The sequence below is a fragment of the Schistocerca serialis genome, chromosome 3, assembly GCF_023864345.2.
Source record: "Schistocerca serialis cubense isolate TAMUIC-IGC-003099 chromosome 3, iqSchSeri2.2, whole genome shotgun sequence".
Classification (NCBI taxonomy): Eukaryota; Metazoa; Arthropoda; class Insecta; order Orthoptera; family Acrididae; genus Schistocerca; species Schistocerca serialis.
The window spans coordinates 766,056,567-766,077,323 of NC_064640.1; the positions used below are offsets into that span (position 1 = coordinate 766,056,567).

At 42.2% G+C, this 20,757-nt stretch overlaps 1 protein-coding gene across 1 annotated transcript in view; it reads left to right on the forward strand.

The window, feature by feature from the left end:
- The window catches only part of LOC126471215 (Hermansky-Pudlak syndrome 3 protein-like), an 80,391-nt gene that overhangs the window by 10,462 nt on the left and 49,172 nt on the right, over window positions 1-20,757 (forward strand). Inside the window, 2 exon segments of the mRNA XM_050099338.1 lie at window positions 9,113-9,354; window positions 14,483-14,750. Coding sequence (XP_049955295.1) covers window positions 9,113-9,354; window positions 14,483-14,750 — 510 coding nt within the window.

A 20,757-nucleotide genomic window follows, 5' to 3' on the forward strand; every position in this document is an offset into this window, starting at 1 on the left:
TCAGTGGAAATGAATGAAAGTGCAGTTGCCTGTTGCCAGAAGATTCCGAGTCATACACAGAAAGCTGAAAATCATATGGCTTGAGGTCTGCATGACTGTAGTACCAAACAGGGCTACCCTGCAACACAAGGCAGTTGAAGGAATGGGAAAAGACAGTGTGTGTCTATCAGCAAGCAGTTGTGGTGATCTATGATTGCGTCCTTCATTAGAGCACAGCCTGGAAACAATATCTGGATGACTTCACATGGGGGTGGATCATCAGGAAACTGGTAGAAGGGTGAAGTGTGACAAGTGTAGCCCAGTAGTTTGGTATTGCTGACAGCATTGTTTCACAGTCACGGGGAGCATGGAAGCATTCCAAACCATAGGCATTGCCACCAGAAGGAAAGAAGGTAGTCAACCATGGCCACCTATAGAAGCAGATGACTGCTATGATGTGCAACAGGCAATAAGGGACCCATATCAGACAACAGATGCAATTGCAACCGTAGTTAACAGAGTTAATAAAATTCTTCTGAGTTTGAGGCCGTATTGTCATCTGTAAAATTCCTACGTTTCGGCCACTGTTGCAAGGCGCCTTCCTCAGGGTGTATTGCTAACTGACTGTGACAACGGCCACAGAAGCCTACGTTTACATGTTTAACAGGACTGCAAGCATGCAATCTTGTGCTCCACAGTGAAATGGCAACTGCATGGGGGTGGTTTCTTTGCCCAGTAAGCATTATGTTGTGTTCCATTGACACCCACACATTGGCAGCATCTTTTTTGATGGTGCCAAGAGCATAGGAACTGGACGAATGAGGGGTGAGCTCATGTGCTCTTCTTGCATGAGAGAGAATTCAGTGTGGGTAGTGATTCTAGACATGTCCTCATGCGGCGAGAGGTGGGAACACAGTAATACACCCAGGAACAGTGTCAAACATAACCATTTTCATGATCGAGGTGTTATTGTGTGGGGATACATAATGTTGCATGGGCACACTGACCTCCAAATTTTTGAACACAATACACTCACCAGTTGACATTATTGTGACTCTGTACTCCTTCCACATGTGCATCATTTGATGGGTGTATTTGACACTGACCCTATCCAAGGGATGACAGAGTGTGACTGCATCAAACGGCACTGGTGGAGTACCTCATTGAATGAGTGTACTCACCTCCAAATCCTTGAACGTGGTGCACTTACTGGTTGATGTTATTGTGACACTCTACTCCTTCCTTATTTGAAACTTTTCAGCCATGTGTTTGGTGCTGGCTTCATTTTTATGGATGACAGTACACGATCGTATTGAACAGTACAAGAAGAGCAGCTCTAGGAATGAGATCATATTCAACAGATGGACTAACCTGCCCTTTCCCCCAATGTAAACCCCATTGAGAACATGTGGGATGCATAGGGAGACGTATTGTAGCACATCTGGTTGTAGCACTGACCATCCAGCAGTTGTCAACTCCACTGTAGGAGGAAGGGAATGCCCTACCTCAAGAGCTCCACACTAACTTTATTGCCAGCATGGGAGCACATTGCACAGCATGCGTTGCTTTTTGTGGTGACCACACACCCTATCATAAAACCATGTCCCACCATTTGTAATGTCTTGGGGACCATCATAAATTTGTGCAAAACTAGCTAATACTTTAAGGAAAACATCATTTACCATTTTTACTATGGATTCTTCTGTCTTCAGTAGTCACGATTGTTAGGTTTAAAAACAAAATTGGAACTATATGGGTTCAAAAAAAAAAAAAGAAATTCAGAATATTCATATGATTATAAAGGACATTTATGTGAGGATTCTGATATTATGGACATGTAATGAGAAGATTGTAAGCACCATTTCAAGGAGCTGCAGCTAGTGAAGCACGTTAGTGCCTTCCATTACCTACCATACAGTGATAGCTCACCAACATGTTGATGTTTCTTTTGTGTTTATGCACTAGCCAATAAATTTTGTGTTACATTTACAAAAGGTGAGTTTAATATCACCGCCAGTGTACATGCATATGGATGTAGATGAGCTGGTAGGGGTCTCGTGGCAGAGTAGCATCATAAGCTAGAAGGCACTCACAGAGTGTCGTATGGGCATAACTGTCAACAAAGATGTTTTCTTGTTGGCAGTGAAAAACTGGGCCAGTCAGTTCTTATGCTCTGGTCAACTAACACGAATGTGGCTGCAGCCATGTGTCATGGTCTTGGTTCCAAGTGCTAGTTGTTTCAGTCATTCGCACTGATATTGTTTTGTGGTTTTCTCTGTGCCAGTCTCTTTGCAGTGTTCTGACCCTCTGCTGCTCCATAGATTGACCTGAATGTTGAGTTTTTCTTCTTCTCCTGGAACCAGCTTTCAGGTTGAGCACACACCATTGGCTAGAATAGTGCTGTTTGTGCTGACAGCATGGCTTTGGGGCATTGTCATGTCTGTGCCAACAAAAGTGGTGAATGAGGATGTTTTTCCACATGTGACACTTTTATTTCATTTTTTTTTCATAGTGTTCATTGGTGGCTACCACGGACCCAAAATTTTTGCAGTGCTGGCAGGAACAGTTGTGTCTCCAGAAGCAACAGCATCAACTTCAGCAGGAGCAAATGCAGAAGCTACTCAAACAGAATACAGAATTGATCTACTCTCACACCATACTGGTGGCAGACCAGGGACCTGCACAAAAGCCTCCTCTTCCACCACCCTCATACCATTAGCCAGTTTTGATGAGTGTATGGAAAGATGGACATCAACAAAAGCAAAACGAGGGTAATGGAATGTAGTCAAATTAAATCGGGTGATGCTGAGGGAATTAGATTAGGAAATGAGACACTTAAAGTAGTAAAGGAGTTTTGCTATTTAGGGAGTAAAATAACCGATAATGGTCGAAGTAGAGAGGATATAAAATGTAGACTGGCAATGGCAAGGAAAGCGTTTCTCAAGAAGAGAAATTTGTTAACATCGAGTTTAGATTTAAGTGTCAGGAAGTCGTTTCTGAAAGTATTTGTACGGAGTGTAGCCATGTATGGAAGTGAAACATGTACGATAACTAGTTTGGACAAGAAGAGAATAGAAGCTTTCGAAATGTGGTGCTACAGAAGAATGCTGAAGATAAGGTGGGTAGATCACGTAACTAATGAGGAGATATTGAATAGGATTGGGGAGAAGAAAAGTTTGTGGCACAACATGACTAGAAGAAGGGATTGGTTGGTAGGACATATTTTGAGGCATCAAGGGATCACCAATTTAGCATTGGAGGGCAGCGTGGAGGGTAAAAATCGTAGAGGGAGACCAAGAGATGAATACACTAAGCAATTCAGAAGGATGTAGGTTGCAGTAGGTACTGGGAGATGAAGAAGCTTGCACAGGATTGAGTAGCATGGAAAGCTGCATCAAACCAGTCTCAGGACTGAAGACCACAACAACAATCAATGGAAAGGCAGAATTACCTGCACTGACTCTTGCTGCACTGCCAGGTAAGGTGTATTGTTGATACTGCTGTGCAAAATTTGAAACCCTCTACTGAGCCCAAGAAACTGATATTTCAGGATTCTGTCAGTTGCTGATACAGTATTTTGGATATCAAATGTATGCGGTGGTGGCACAGTTGCAGTTTAAACAGTATCACAAGTGCCCAGGGCAGTCACTCACAGCCTGGATCACTGACTTGCCAAGTCTCCTGTGCAATTAATTGTCTCCAGTGTGCTACCACTCATTAATTACTGACATGATGGTCCAATGAGCACACAGCCCTGAGGTCCAGACTAGGACCATGGCCTTGTCCCACCCTTCTTTAACTGAAGTTTCCCAGATTGCTGAATCACATGGACTTACAGCAGCAGCAAGGGATTTACTTTCAGACAATCGACAGGTGGTGAAGTTAGATACACATAGTAAGTAGTCCACAATGCACAAAGGGGCTGGCCAGGCGATCTGGTCTTCCGCTGAGCCTCAGTGTGATGACGCCATTGACGAAGAGCTTGGTGGGTACAAGTAAGACAAAGAGTTGTGATCCCTGATGATGACATTTTTCATGCTTTTGGTATTGCTCTCCTTCCATATCTCCTTCTGCTCAGTGGGCAAATCGGTTTGGACTTTGCTAGTTTCATTCCTTGCCCTTTTGAATTTTGTCTGCCCCAGGAATTTATGAAATATATTTGGAGCATTTGATCAAGGACATTCCCTGCTGTGTCAACTACTTTAATGACATCTGGTTCACAGACTCCATGCGAAAGGAACATGTATGAAATCTGCAGAAAGTTTTCCAATGCCTTCTGGACAACAGCCTTCATTGCAAATTGGAAAAATGTAGTTTCTTTGTCCCTAAAAGTGCATTCTTTGGATCATGTTTGGCAAGGATGACATCCATTTGGACAAGCACATCAAAGCCATTGTCAGCCTGCTGGTACCCAAGAACCTGAAGGAATTCCAGTCCTTATTGGTCAAAATTTCTAATTACCCTAAGGCTATTCCCCAAGGTGGGCACATTTGCCATTCTCTTAACCAGCTTCACCAAAAGGGCATCAAATTCATGCGGTCTGTGGACTGTCAATGACATTTTCAGTCCCTCAAGCAGTGTTTGTGCTCCACTCCCTGTGCAGCTTATTTTATGCTGGGTAAGTCATTAACTCTGGCCTCTGACGCATCCCAGTATGGTGCTGGTACAGTCCTATCACAACAGAATCCAGATGGCACCAAGTAGCCCAGTGCTTGTGCATCGAAGATACTTTATTAGCAGTGCAATGTAATTTTTCACAGGGGGAAAAGGAGGAACTGGGTATCATTTTCTAATAAATTGCACGTGTTTTTGTGTGGAGCAATGTTCCTAGTCATCACCAACCACAAGCCACTGATTTCATTATTTGTCCCTCAGTCTAAACTACTGGATTGCAGGGGTGGACATTCTTTCTCAGTAATTATTATTGTGATATTTGTTACTGGCCCACCATCCAGCATGCTAATGCAGATGCACTATTGCAATCACCAGCAGTACCTGATCCTGAGTTTGATCAACAGGAGGCTTTCATTTTCATTTTGGACGATACCTTCCAACAGATGATGCTGGATTTTTTCTTTCACTGGATGGGAAGTTGGGGCCGCTATACCTGCTGACCCACTTTTCTGAAAAAAACATCTCCGCAACCTAGATGGGATGGCACAGGTGTGCCCCTGGAAGAGTGGATTTGGTGTAACTTACATTTTTCCTACTACAAAATTGACTTGAGTTTGTCCAGGAGTTCCACATGCTTGTCTTGCGGGATCAAAGCTGTTGAAAAGTCGTCCCTCCAGCATTGTGTCCTCCCATACTGCAGCTGTTATGTTGCACTGGAGTATGCCTCATACAGAGACTTTGACATGATGATGAGCGTACTGGTTGACGATTGATCATGACACTGGACATCTTGTGGAGGCTAGTGTGACCGGTGCAGGGAACCAGGCTGACCAGGGCATCAATTCTCCCCTTCCCCTTGGCCAGTCCCAGAGCACCGTTGCGACTGAGTGCACATTGACTTTACAGGCCTTGTTTTGGGAAACATGTGGTTTTTGGTGGGGGATGCATTGTCCAATTTCCCATATATAGCCAGTCTGCCCTCTGTGATGTCAACAGCAACTATTCATGAGCTATTATTTGTTTTCACTATCAAGGGATCCCCATGGACTCTCGTATCTGATAATGATTGGCAATTTGTGCCATGAAAATTTTAAGGTTTTTTGCATTCACAGAAGCATCCGGCAACTCAATATCACCCAATTTCACATGGCTTCTAACTCAGAGGTGGAGTGATTCATGCAAACATTCAAGACACAAACAAAGAAGTCCATGTCTACCTCATCCCATGATGATGCACTTTCTAGCTTTCTAGCCATGTACTGTGCGACTACAGTCAGAGGGTGCAGTTGAGTGGAACATTTACAATGGCACCAGCCATGGTGCCTCTTAGATTTGTTACATGCTGATTTGCAGGCCCTGGAATTTCACGTCCCACTGCATTTTCCATATGGGGCTGCTGTCTGGGCATGGTCTTTCAGCCAGCAGCAGTGGTGACTGGTGAGTGTAGTGGTGGACCAGAAAGATAAGCATTTGTTTGTGGTGGATATCAGTCAGCTAACCGATCATTCAGATCAGCTGCATCCATGACCCATTGGACTTTTAATGCTGCCATCTCCACGCTAGCTGAGTGATGGGATCAGTCACATCATTTGCCCAGCAGGAGACTACCAATTGCCACAGCATGCACACCTTCTGCCAACACTCCGCACCCTCTCTGCACTGCTTTCACTCCAGAATAGGGAGCTAGCAGCAATCATTCCCATGATTCTTGACGGTGAGGCTATGGACTTAGGACTTGAGCCCTCCTTTCTTTAGTCACCCGTAGATGAATTGTCACTCCTGCTGATGTCGCCAGACTAGCCATTATGCCAGCCTCCACAGTCTTCTGCCATTTTGGTGCCCTAGCAGAAACCAAGCCATTTTCGGCCATATGTGGCCTTTTCAGGAGGAGGGGGGGGGGGGGTGGGAGGGGGCATTTAGTATCCCCAATAGCATACATACATATGAATGCAGATGAGCTGGAGTAGGTCTTGTGGCAAACAACGCAGAAAGCTATCATGGACAGTGCACACAAAGTACCATATGGGCCAAACAGCTGACCCAGGTATTTACTTGCTGGCAGTGATAGGCCAGGCCAGTCAGATCTCATGCTCAGGTTGACTAATACAGAACTGGCTTTTGCTTCATGCTGTGCTCTTTGTTCCACACGCTAGTTGTTTCGTTCATTCACACTGATCGCATTTTGTGCTTTTCTCTGTGGCAGTCTGTATGTGATGTTCAGGCTGTCTGCTCTCTCGTAGACTGACCCGCATACCAAGGTCCCCCCCCCCCTCCCCCCAGATCGAGCACCCACCATCAGCTGGGGCAGTGACACTTATGCCAACAGGGTAATTCCACAGCATTATCATAACTGTGCAGAATGGTGACTCATTTCATGACTACAGAAAACTTTGGTCTATCTGTTCTGCTATCTTTTTCTTCAGGCACTGAAAAAATACAAGACGTATTCAGTAAGTAATGCAACACATCTATTTTCTGAAAACATGTTGGTTTTATTCAGGATTCCAATATACCACATTATTCTCGACTCATTGCTTGCATATGGCATCATATTTTGGGGTAATTCATCACTGAGGAATAAAGTATTTATTGCACAAAAGCGTGTAATGAGAATAATAGCTGGAGTCCACCCAAGATCATCCTGCAGACATTTATTTAAAGATCTAGGGATATTCACAGTAGCTTCTCAGTATATATACTCTCTTATGAAATTTGTTATTAACAACCAAACCCAATTCAAAAGTAATAGCAGTGTGCATAACTACAATACTAGGAAAAAGGATGATCTTCACTATTCAAGATTAAATCTAACTTTGGCACAGACAGGGGTGAATTATACTGCCACTAAAGTCTTTGGTCACTTACCAAATAGTATCAAAAGTCTGACAGATAACCAACAAGTAATTAAGAAGAAATTAAAAGAATTTCTGAATGACAACTCCTTCTACTCCATAGAGGAATTTTTAGACATAAATTAAGAAAAAAAAAAATTATAAAAAATTTAAAAAAACAAAAAGAATAAAAAAAGTTGTTATATTAACTTAATTATGTCATTAAATTAACTTAAATATGTCATGTATTGGAAAATTTGACTCGTTCCACATCATTACGAAATATTGTATTCATGATCCATGGAACTAGTACTAATGTAATCTAATCTAATCTAATCTCTAATCTAATCTAAACAAAACCCTGTTTTTAAACATAACCTCCATTCAAATGTGATGGCCTTATGCCATCTTACTGGGAGGGCTTGTGAGCCCGTATAGTACCACTCTACTGGTAGACATTGGAGCTAATGTCTTGCTTTGTCAGTAACCTCCTCATTATCCATATACTGGTTCCCGTGGCATCCATCCTTCATTGGACCAAACAGATAGAAGTCAGAAGGTGAGAGATGTGGGCTGTTGGGTGGATGAGGAAGAACAGTCCATTGAAATTTTGCGATCTCCTCTTGGGTGCACAGACATGTGTGAGACCTTGCGTTGTCATAGAGGAGAAGTCCGTTTGCATTTTTGTGATGACAAACATGCTGACGTCATTTCTTTAATTTCCTGATGGTAGCGTAATACACTTCAGAGGTGATTGTTGCACCATGAAGGAGGACAGCAAACAGAATAACGCCCTTCAGAGACCGAGAAGGCTATCACAGTGACTTTATCAGCTGAGGGTGTAACTTTGAACTTTCTGTTCGAAGGAGAGGCAATGTGACACCACTCCATGGATTGCTGTTTTGTTTCTGGTTTGAAGTGATGAACCCATGTTTCATCACCTGTGATGATATTTGACAAAAAATTGTGATGATCAGTCGCATAACATGCAAGCAATTCCCCACAGATTGTCCTCCATTGCTCTTTATGGTCTTCTGTTAGGTGACAAGGAAACCGGCAGGCACACACCCTTGAGTACCCAAACTGGTAGACAAGTGAGTCAGCACTACCAGTTGAGCAGCAAGTTGCTTGTTTGTGATTTATCCTCAAATGAGAGTATCTGTATATTCCAACATTGCAGGAGTCACAGCTGTCTGCAGCCGGCTGGCTTGTGAGAAATCAGACAAGTTTGCGCAACCTTGTTGTGATGATGACACATGCCTTGCCCGATGACTCACAATGCTTTTGTCTGCTGTCAGGTCTCTGTAGGCATTCTGCAAGTACCTATGAGTATCTGTGATGCTCTGGTTTTCTACCGAAAGAAACTCAATGACAGCTCTCTGCTTGGAATGCACCTCCATTACAGGCCCCATTTTGAAGGCTATGTATAGCACAATCACCAATTAGAACTTCATGAAACTGTAGAGGCTGAAGCAGGAATATTTCACAATCTCTCACAACAAATTCCACATTTTTTTCAACCGAAATTGACTGAGTGGGAAAAAAAAAAAAATGTTGCATCACTTACTGAATGCCTCTGTGTTATGCCTCTGAATGTATTCTGTTATTTTTCCCAGTTTTAAATGAGAATGAAATGAACTTTTTGAACACTACATGATAACTCTAAGTTATATATTGTTTATTTTCAGGTGACTACATTGCAGCCCTTGAACGCAAGCAAAATTGCCAAGGTGCAATCTCCAACTATGTACAAATTTACTGTAAATGGGATGTAGTTAATAACCCCCCAGACAGCACATTTCTACAGCAGCCAATGCGTGCAAGAATTGCTGGTCAGGTAACACCAAGCAGTGCACAGATCAGTTCAGGAGGATTGGAAATGATCAAACTGCCTTTGAAAAAAGACCCAAATGCAGTTGCTTGTTGCCAGGTATAGCTGACACTTATATACCTAATTTGTTTATGTTTCTGTGAGACTGTACTTTATTGGATAGAATGGACAGTGTTGATGAGATATGTGTATTTTTGATAATATAGAAGGTACAGTAAACCCCCCTTTTTACACATTTCAGTAGATTGACCCAAAAAAGTGCAAAATGCAGGAAAGTGTAAAATACAGGAAAGCATAGGAAACACAGCAAGAGAGAATGAATAAATTATTCTTACTGTCATTTCATTATATTGTTCAAAATATGAAATTGAAAAAATTTAAATTCAGCCTATTTAAAAAATTTGACAGTTAATTGTTTTTCTTTCTCTAAGTTATTTGTGTAATCAATCTCTTATCAGCAGAACATTTACAGATTGGCTAAAATATGCTGAAGTTAAGCCTCTTTACAAGAAGGGGGATAAAGAGATACCATCAATATTGTCTAAGTCACAATTTGGATTACTTAAGGGTTCTGATATAGAGAAAGCTATTTACACTTACTGTGAGAATGTACTTAATTCATTGGATAATTAATTAGAGGCTACTGGCATTTTCAGTGACCTGTCAAAAGCCTTTGACTATGTGAACCACAGCATTTTCTTAAGTAAATTGGAATATTATGGTGTCACTGGCAATGCTGTGAAATGGTTTGAGTCTTATGTATCTGACAGGAAACAAAGAGTGTTGTTGTGAAATACCTGTGCAGTAAGCAGTCAGTCTTCATCTGACTGGGAAGTAATTAATATGTGGTGTTCCTCAAGGTTCCATCTTGGGTCCATTGCTTTTTCTTGTGTTACATTGCCAGATGCTAAGTTTGTTTTGTTTGCAGATGATACAAACATTTCAATAAGTAGCAAGTCAAGTACAGATTTAGAAATTGCTGGTAATCAAATTTTCACTGACATTAATAAGTGGTTTAAAGCTAATTCACTGTCATTAAACTTTAAGACCCACTATATGCAGCTCAGAACCTGTAAAAGATTTCCTTTCAGCATGTGTATAACCTATGAAAACATGCAGATCGAAGAGGTTGACAGTGTTTAATTTCTGCGATTACAACTCGGTAATAAATTCAGTTGGGAAGGGCATACCACAGAATTGCTTAAGTGCCTAAACAAGTCTGTATATTCAGTGAGAATGATGTCAGATGTAGGAGATATAAATACAAAAAAACTTGCACACTTTGCTTACTTTCATTCTATTATGTCATATAGGATCATATTCTGGGGTAACTCATCAAACCAAGCAAAAGTTTTTAGGGTGCAAAAGCATGTGATAAGAATCGTTTATGGTGTAAATTCAAGAACATCATGTAGAAACCTGTTCAAGGAACTTTGTATTCTAACCACTGCTTCCCAGTATATTTATTCCTTAATGAAATTTGTTGCAAGTAATACATCTCTATTTCCAACCAATAGCTCAATACATAGTATCAATACTAGGAATAAAAACAATCTACATAAAGACCTAAAATCACTTATCTTGGTCCAAAAAGGGGTCCAATATTCAGGAACACACATTTACAGTAAATTGCCAGCAACCATTAAAAACATGGTTTCAGATAAAGCACGGTTTCAACAGAGTTTGAAAGACTTTTTGATAGGCAACTCCTTCTACTCTATAGATAAATATCTTAACAGAGACTGTTAAGCCAGCTTAAGTAAAACTGTCTGTTCGATTTCAGTTTTGACAGCACTTGGTCACAACAGTCAAGATTAGGTATTTTGTGTATGATAAATTTATTAATAGTGCATAACAGTGTTTCATTCTGACAGGGTGTTAACTCTGTAAATATTAGCTGTTCCAGTTTAGCACATTGTATTCACCGATTTCGACAATCTCCTGACAAATGATCAGGGTAGTAAGTCAAATGTTTTATGTTACACTTTCTGACATGTTCCACACCTATGAGAATCATCTCATTTTTGGGGTCTATGGGACAAAAACTGAATCTAATCTAATCTAACTCTACTGTTTCAGAAATCATATTAAAAAGATATTAGTCTTCTAATGTAAGACTTATTATTGATAATCATCATAAAATCATAATAAATAAAACTTGTAACACAACACTGATTAAAACACTAAAGTTGGCAGTCTTTCTTTCTAAACAGAGAATAGTAGGCATGAAATCTAAGTTTGTTGCCGACAACGAGGGAACTCAGTTCATGGACTTCCTAGATGAGAAAGAGGGCAGAAATTTTTGCCATGATATGGAGTATCTTAAGGAGGAATGTTTAAGTCTGACATCAATTTGTACCAGCCTAAGACTGTGCGCCTGGTACAGAGTAGCTTATTTCATGTGAAAGCAAGAAAGATTTGTGAAAGCTCATTATGGAGATGTCCGTCTTCAAAAGTAGTGTTTATTTGTATAAATGACTGTGAAATTAAATTAAGGCTGTTGTAATACAATGCAATGACCAGAAGGAAAGTTGCTTCTAGAGTCACTATCATCAGATCGTGATTATCATTAAGACAGTAACTCAGCATACTTTCCCACTCTTCCAAACACTGCGAACCTATAACAGGTGACCATGATCCGAAATGCTGACAATGAAAATCTTACTTACTGTACTAACACTACATTACATGATAATTAACTTTGCATATAGGCTGCATTTTCTGCTTTGTTCCAAGGCTGACTTTGAGCAGGAATACAATGCAATTTTTGCAGAAATGTATATGAAAATCAGTGTTGAAGGTCACGATAATGTCAAAGAAAACTTAAAATGTGGTAAATGTTGTAACATGGAATCATTAATGATGGGAAAGTGTTGTATTGTGAGAATAAGACTTGTGTTGGGACTGACAAAAATTAACTTAAAAAGTGGGAAAATGTAAAATGCGGGAATGTAAAAAAGGGCTTTTACTGTATTTGGAAATTTTTATTCACTACTTTGGGTTATTGGGTGAAATTCCATGTTAAAAACTCAAAAGTCTTTATAATTTTTTAACTAGGTTTTAGTGGGCACCAGTGTCTTACACTGCAGACTGCTAGTCATCCCCAGACCCATGTAAAAAAGGGCTTTTACTGTATTTGGAAATTTTTATTCACTACTTTGGGTTATTGGGTGAAATTCCATGTTAAAAACTCAAAAGTCTTTATAATTTTTTAACTAGGTTTTAGTGGGCACCAGTGTCTTACACTGCAGACTGCTAGTCATCCCCAGACCCAGAGCCTCCGATCCATGCCATTAAATTACTTGTTGTCTCAGGTTGACCCATGCAGCAGACTAAGTTGGTCTCTACAGCTCAGTTTTGTGGGCTAAAACTAGGCCACCTGCCATGCTCCCATCTATAGTGGTCATGAGGCCACTATTTTATGTGACATAATTGCAATGATGCTAAAATGTTCATGTGATGTACATCTTTTTGGGCCCATACTATTTTATGTCACTTAGATTTATGTACAAGAGATTTACTTTAAAATAATTAAAAGTATTAATCCATTATAAACCAAAAAACTAAACTAAACTCTGCTGGAACAGCGCATGAAGGCCCAACGGTACTGACTGGCCACCATGTCATCCTCAGCGCACAGACGTCACTGGATGTGGATATGGAGGGGCATGTGGTCAGCACACTGCTCTCCCAGCCGTATGTCGACTGATTATAAACCAAACTAACATGAAATATCTTGTTTAACTGATAGCCTCACACAGGAAGCTCACATCTCTTGTAATCTGCCTCCATCAGGACTGTTGTAGAATTAAGAAGGATGTTATTTACATTTTGAAGACTGTTTTGTCGACACTATTTTGCTACTAATTTTGCAAAATCAGTTAAAGAGGACACTGGGATGATTTCTTTGAAAGAACATGGCCAAATTCCTTCCCCAATCCAAGCTTGTGCCATGTCTCGATTGACCTCATTGTCAGTTAGATATTAAAGCCTAATCTTCCTTCCTTCTTTGTTCCATCTGTCTCTCTATTTAGGTTTCCAGACATACCAATTATTTTCATAATGCCAATATTCCACCATGAGATTCATTGAATATCTGTGTGTCCCTGTCACTTCTGACAACATCCTCATCAGCTTTGTCTACCCGAATATAGAATTTGGAATGTATTACTCTGAACTCTGTTAACACGTTGGAGGCCATTGCATTTATTTTGTATAATGCCATAAAAAGTCGTTAGTAAAATCTTTCAAGTTTCTTGGAATCATAAATGCCATGTCTGCCTTTATATTAAACTATCATGTGACACAAAGCATGAGTTGTTTTATAAATGTTAGTGAAATTAATGTATTTGTGCCACAGTATGATATTATTTGCCTTCTATACATTCACAATGTAGCACTACACAAATGTCCACACAGGTTCACTTGTTTCCACTGTATTCCGTAAAAAGTGTTGCAGTTAAGATATGGCCATGTCTGCCATGAACATCCATATTGTCTGAGTTTTAGATGTAGTTAACTTTTATGGTTTCTCCACTTGTGTATCTCATGCCTGTAACATTTCATTACTGCATTCTGCCACTTAATACGACTTTCAGTTCCTGGTGTAGTTAATCTGCACAACAAAGCTGATTCTAATTTAAGGCAAAAGTGAAGCTTCATCCTGAACTAGTTGAGTCAGTTGAATCATCGGTTGGAGGAAGGCAAATACAGGGTACTTCCTACACTATAGTATCATTCCTCATAAGAAACTGTGGTGTTCAAATCAATGATTCAGTTACTGTGTTACATACATTTAAATTTTGTACAAAATGATAGTTTCACTGAATAAATATTCATTTGAATGAGAGAGATAGTGATCTGAAGGAAATAAGTTTCTGTTGTGTTTTAAAACATTTTTCTCAGTGGATTTGATGAATGGCTTTATCCCTTATTCAAAGCTGTTGACAAATATTCTTCTCTTAAGTATCTGTGTCATAAGCAGCAGAGCAACATTGAAATACTGCTATGGATCTTCCATGAAAAATATAAAATAAATTACATTAGTTCTTTCATTTTTCAGCTCTATACATCAGTCTGCCATTGTATTTTAAAGTAGTTGCTTCACCTTTTCATTTAATATGCACAGTAACAAATAAGTTACACTATGAAAATTATTTTGTGTTTTAGTGTGGCTTGTTGTAATATATATTCACAAACTGAAAACAAATTATTGACACTATTTCAGGTAACTGGAAATTTGATTGCAGTCCTTGACAGAACTTTGGTGCTTTATTATTTTAAAGTGAGGGCACATGATATATCAAGACAGAAATTTATAGATTTTGAAGAATCTCCAGTAAGTTAGGAAATGTGTTTCACACCAATGAAAGTTGAAATGTGTGAGGATATTGTAGCTTGCATGTCCAAACAGTATCTGCATGTGTTCAAAGTGGGACAGGTGGAAAAAGAAAAAAAACGTGTGAATACTTCCATTAAAAATGAGAAGGACAATGGTAAGTACTGCAGAATTTATTCTGTTTCTATTTCATTGTTGTGCTTTATATTAATTCATTTCAAAATTTCAGTGATTGCTTGCTTACTGCTATTCTGGCACTAAACAGCTTAAAGTCCTGAACTGTCATGAATCATCATTCACTGAATGCCTAGAGAGTGCCTGAAGGAAGTCTAGTATTTTATTTTTTATTATGCTATTGAAATTGTTTCATTCTTAGTAGTTGTGCTGACAAACATTTCCTTACAATATATTAACACTTAATCTGGTAAAATGATGTACATAAAATACTGAAAGAAAAATGTTATGAAAAGGCTAGTTGCTACTCACCATGTAGCAGAGATACTAAGTTATGGGTAGGCACAACAAAAAGATTGTCATAAAATAAGCTTCTACATCTACATTTATACTCCACAAGCCACCCAACGGTGTGTGGCGGAGGGCACTTTACGTACCACTGTCATTACCTCCCTTTCCTGTTCCAGTCGCGTATGGTTCGCGGGAAGAACGACTGTCTGAAGGCATCCGTGCATGCGCTTTCGAACAACAAGGCCTTTGTCCAAAATAGATGACAGACACATGCACTCACATGAATGCAACTTGTACACACATGACCACAGTCTCTGGCAGCAGAAGTCACAGCTGCCAGAGGCTGTGGACATGTGTATGGGAGGGAAAGAGAGAGTGAGTGTGTGTGTGTGTGTGTCTGTCATCTATTTTTGACAAAGGCCTTGTTGGCTGAAAGCTTATTTTGTGACAGGCTTTTTGTAGTGCCTATCTGTGATTCAGCATCTCTGCTATATAGTGAGTAGCAACTATCCTTTTCTTAATATTGCTACATTCCATTGTTCAAAAGAAAAATTTTGTTGTTTATTTCTCTACTAAGCTACTAGCAAGAAAAATTTTCTCAATAATCTCATCATTTGCGCATTAGGGTTACTTGAAATATATTTAAAACGTTCTCCCCCTCCCTCCCCTCCCCTCCCCACCCCACGCCCCGGCCTCGCCCTCCCTCACCCCATCCCCCTCCCCCCCTCTCTCTCTCCGCACCATTGTATGTACTAAAATGCATTGTATGTGCTAAAATGTAACATTTGATTTAGTGTATTGATTGCTTCAGTGGTGCATATACTAAAATTGAAATAAGTAATGGCAGATCTAAAGGTAACAAGTCATTGTACAGTAGATGCATTAAGTCATCAGTTGGTATATAAACGAGACTAAGAATGTTGCTGAGATTTTGGATGAATCCTTCTCCAGTCAAACATAATACACATCAACCTGCATGGCTTCATTGTCCTGGCTGACTACATTGTGCCAGCAGGCTCTGCAGCTCAACTGGGATGAGTTGCTGTGTTGGGTGGAGTGTTGTGGGTTGGCAAGAGAGCCAACCCGGTACTACTAGAGGAAGCCGAAAGGCACGTGTTTTAGCTCACGCAGGCTGGCGTGAGGTCTGGAACCGGTCAAGGAAATGAGACTTAGAAAAAACTGATGTAGCTGGTGGAATACTTAACCCTAATCCATAAATGGTGAATGTCGCTCTTGACGGTACATGTTTTACAGTATCAATAGTAACTGGTAATGGCGCCTTGCTAGGTCGTAGCAAAAGACGTAGCTGAAGGCTATGCTAACTATCATCTCTTCAAATGGGAGCGTATTTTGTCAATGAACCATCACTAGCAAAGTCTGTTGAACAACTGGGGCAAGTGCTAGGAAGTGTCTCTAGACCTGCCGTGTGGCGGCGCTCGGTCTACAATCACTGATAGTGGCGACATGATGGTCCGACGTATACTTCGGACCGCGGCTGATTTAAAGGCTACCACCTAGCAAGTGTGGTGTCTGGCGGTGACACCACATTCCTCCCCCGCAAATCGGCGGACGGTTGTGGCATAAGGCTTCCGCCCGCCGTGGGGAGGACCCCATGTTGACGTATGCAACGAGGTGGGGAGCCTAACAACAGGCGAGGCTGTGCCACCCGCACCCTGCCATTCGGACCGAGGGGAGCTAGGAAACGCCTGAAAACCTGCTCCAAGGTGCACGCCAACATGCGGTGTATGCGCCTGTAGAGAGGCAGGAGGGGCCGAAGGGTCGACCTCCATCGGGCCGGGGCACCCGACGGGCGAAGACGACATATGGTCCGGAGTGGGCAAGAGTTCCATGTCGGAGGACAACTGGTCACGGGGAGCGATCGGTGGCGCGTGACCCAGGGAGGCACCCGGCGGTTGCAGCGTCGTGTCCACTGCGGGCGTCGCCGGTGGGAGAACAGGCGGCAGCGGCACGTCGCTATGGGACAAAATGGAAGGCAGCGTCGGTAACACCTGGGGCTGAGGCGAGCCGGTAGTTGGGTCCCCAGGGCGCTGACCAGACGGCTCCGTTGCTGAAAGCAGACGGGGAGTGGCAGTTCCTGTGCGACGACAGAGGCGCAGCTGATTGAGATGCCGACGCACCTCACCAGGGGCCCCCAAAACCAGATACATAGCACGGCCGAGGCAGCGAAGAATGCGCCCTTCGAGCCAACGCCGTGAACCTCGATAGTGCTGATAGTAGACAATGTCGCCTGAAGCAAAAGCAGGTGTCTGCCGCTGCACAGGAACCTGATGCAGCAGATGTAGCAAAGACATCAAGGTTCGATGAGGGCGACCGTGGAGCAACTCAGCCGGCGAGCGACCATCTCAGGGCTGAGAGAGATACAAGGACAAAAAGAGCAATAACGCGTCCTCCCGAGAATGCGACTCTTTCAACTTCAACATCTGTGACTCGAAAGTCCTCACCAAACGTTCAGCGGCACCGTTTGACTGTGGCGAAAACGGCGCGGACGTCAGATGTTGAATACCATTTGCCTTGCAGAATGACTGAAATTCTGCGGACATGAATTGTGGGCCATTGTCGGAAACTATGGTCTGTGGAAGACCTTCAATGCAAAAGAAAGCGGATAACGCTTGGATGGTGGCAGATGACGTCGTGGAAGACATCCGGACAACAAAAGGAAACTTACTGAATGAATCTACCCCAACTAACCATCGAACATTCCAGAATGGACCAGCAAAATCGATGTGTAAGCATTGCCAAGGGGAAGGGGCTTGTGGCTATTCAAATAATTTCTGCGGTGGTGCTGATTGTTGTTCGGCACACACCATGCAAGAAGAGCACATATTCGTAATCGCGGCATCGATTCCGAACCAAGTACGGTGCTGACGAGCAAGTTGTTTCGTTCTCACTATACCCCAATGTCCTTGGTGGAGAAGCCGTAAGACAGAGGACTGTAACCAACGTGGGACCACGACCCTGGACTGATCATTATCAGAACGCAACAGCAAAACACTACGTCGCACAAAAAGTCTCTCCTTGTGAGCAAAAAATCGGCGAACCAACAGATCCCCGATCCATGACTTTGACAAGGGCCGTTGTGTAGCAACAAAACGCAGAAGGGTAGCAAGGACAGGGTCGGCACCTGTGGCTGTAGCTACACGACGAAAATCAATCTGAAACAATTCGACCACATCATCGGTTTCTGAATCAATGAACATGCAAGCAAGTTCGGAGGAATCGAATGCTCTGTCCTCAGCAACAGGCAAACGGGACAACGCATCGGCGTTTCTGTGCTGAGCAGTGGACCGATACAAGATATCGTAGCGGTACTGCAAGAGGAAAATAGACCAGCGAATGAATTTCTGCACTGTACGTGGAGGTACAGGCTTGGTCGGATGAAAAAGCGATGTCAAAGGTTTGTGGTCTGTGATGTTGGTAAAGTGACGACCATACAAGAAATCATGAAACTTTGTAACACCAAAGATGAGAGCCAATGCTTCTTTCTCGATCTGTGAATAATTTCTTTCTGCAGACGAGAGCAATTTGGACGCAAAGGCAATAGCACAGCACCGATCCCGAAATCCAATGCATCCACCATCAACAAAAGGGGCTTCTGGGGATCGAATGTTGTAAGGCAAGTATTGGAAAGCAAAGCCGATTTCAACTGGCGAAAGGCGCGTTCACATCCCGTCGTCCAGACGAATGGAACACCCTTACGGCGTAAGCGATGAAGCAGAGCTGAAATGGAAGAGGCATGTGGCACATATCTGTTATAGTAACTTATTTTTCCCAGCACACTCTGTAGCTGCTTCAAATTCTGCGGCGAAGGCAAGTCTTGTATGGCACGGAGGTGCTCTGGACTGGGATGTATGGCTTGTGCATGTACATGTCCCAGATAGGGTAAGTCACGAGCAAGAAACACACATTTATCCTTCCGCAAGCGAAGACCATTTTGTCGCAAGACCTGAAATAATGTTCTGAGGTTGGCTAAATGTTCTTCTTCCGTCTTTCCAGAGATCACAATATCGTCCAGATAGTTTGCTGCAGTAGGGACCGATGCACAAACAGTTTGTAGATATTGCTGAAACAATGCAGGGGTGGATGCACACCCGAATGGCAGTCGTTTGAATTGATACAAACCAAGATGCGTGTTAACCACCAAAACGCGCTGGAATTCTTCGTCGGCCGGTATCTGCAAGTACGCATCTGCTAGGTCCAACTTCGAAAAATATTTACCCTGCCACAGTTTGTCAAAAAGATCTTCCGGACGGGGTAAAGGAAAAGTTGCAGGCACTAGTTGTGGATTCACTGTTGCCTTGAAGTCCACACAAAGTCTCAATTTTCCGGAAGGTTTTGGCAAAATTACTAAGGGTGATGCCCAGAGAGAAGCCTGCACACGTTCAATGACACCTTGTGATTCGAAATCGTGTAATGTTTTTGCGACCGCATCACGCAATGCGTGGGGAACATTGCACGCTCTGAAAAATTTCGGTTGCGCGTTTACTTTTAGTTCCAAATGTGCTTTATAGTTCTTAGCGCAACCGAGGCCCAGTGCAAAAATGTCTGCAAATTCTTCACATAGACGAGAAACACTGTCTGAAGGCACAGTCTGGTTCACTGATAGACCTGATTTACTATAGACAAGTTAAACAACTGAAATAAATCGAAACCAAACAAGTTCACTGCAGAAGAAGAACGAAGGACGTAAAATGACACAAGTTTTGTGTGTCCCTTGTATATTGCAAGAAGGCTGCACTGTCCTAACACAGGGAGCTCGTGACCTAAATAGGTACTTAACTTAACATTTGCAGCACGCAACGGAGGTGTGCCCAGCAGTTTGTAAGTGTCTAGATTGATCAGTGAAACTGCAGCCCCGGTATCGAGCTGGAATGGTATCACTTTGCCATTAATGTCCAAGTCCACAAAAAGTTTATTGTCCTGCTGACGACAAGAGCGACTGTCTCGTGCAACGTGAACTGACACTAGTACAAAATCACTTCCGACTTGACGGGAGTTCCTGCAATGTCGACGCACACTATTTGTGGGATGAACACAGTGACTGTTAGAGAGAGTGGCACTGGGCGGAGTGGCATGAACTACATGAATATTCATGGGCGAAGTGTCGCGAGCCTGAGTATCCTTGGTTCGATTCCGATTCCAGCGCGAAGCAAAGGGCCTGGAATGTTTTTGAGCTTCCGATTTGAGCTTTTTCAGGCAAACACGTTGAACATGTCCTTTTTTATTACAGAAAAAGCAAATAGCTTGGCATGACGGGCAATTCTCATGCGAATGCCTAGTAGCACACCACGGGCATGATTTTAGCACTGCATTTGCTTGCCGGTGCGGTACACGTGGCTGAGAGCCAGACGGCTTTGGCGCGGCCGAGCGAGAGGACTGTTTACTGTTCCGTGCAGCTCGCCCGGTGGGCTGGTTAACCTGACACACGAGTGGTGAAGTTTCAAATGATTCCTGAGCAAAGTCAAGTGTGTCCTGCCGATCCAATATGTCCATTACTTGTTGAAGAGAGGGATTGACTAGTTTCAAAATCTGTTCCCATATACGAACATCAGAAACGTTCTGTGCAATTGCATCATGCACCATAGTATCTGAATAAGGGAGACCACATTGACACTCAAAAGCACAATCCCTAGTAAGGCCTTGCAAGGTACCAACCCACTCCTGATTAGTCTGACCTGCCA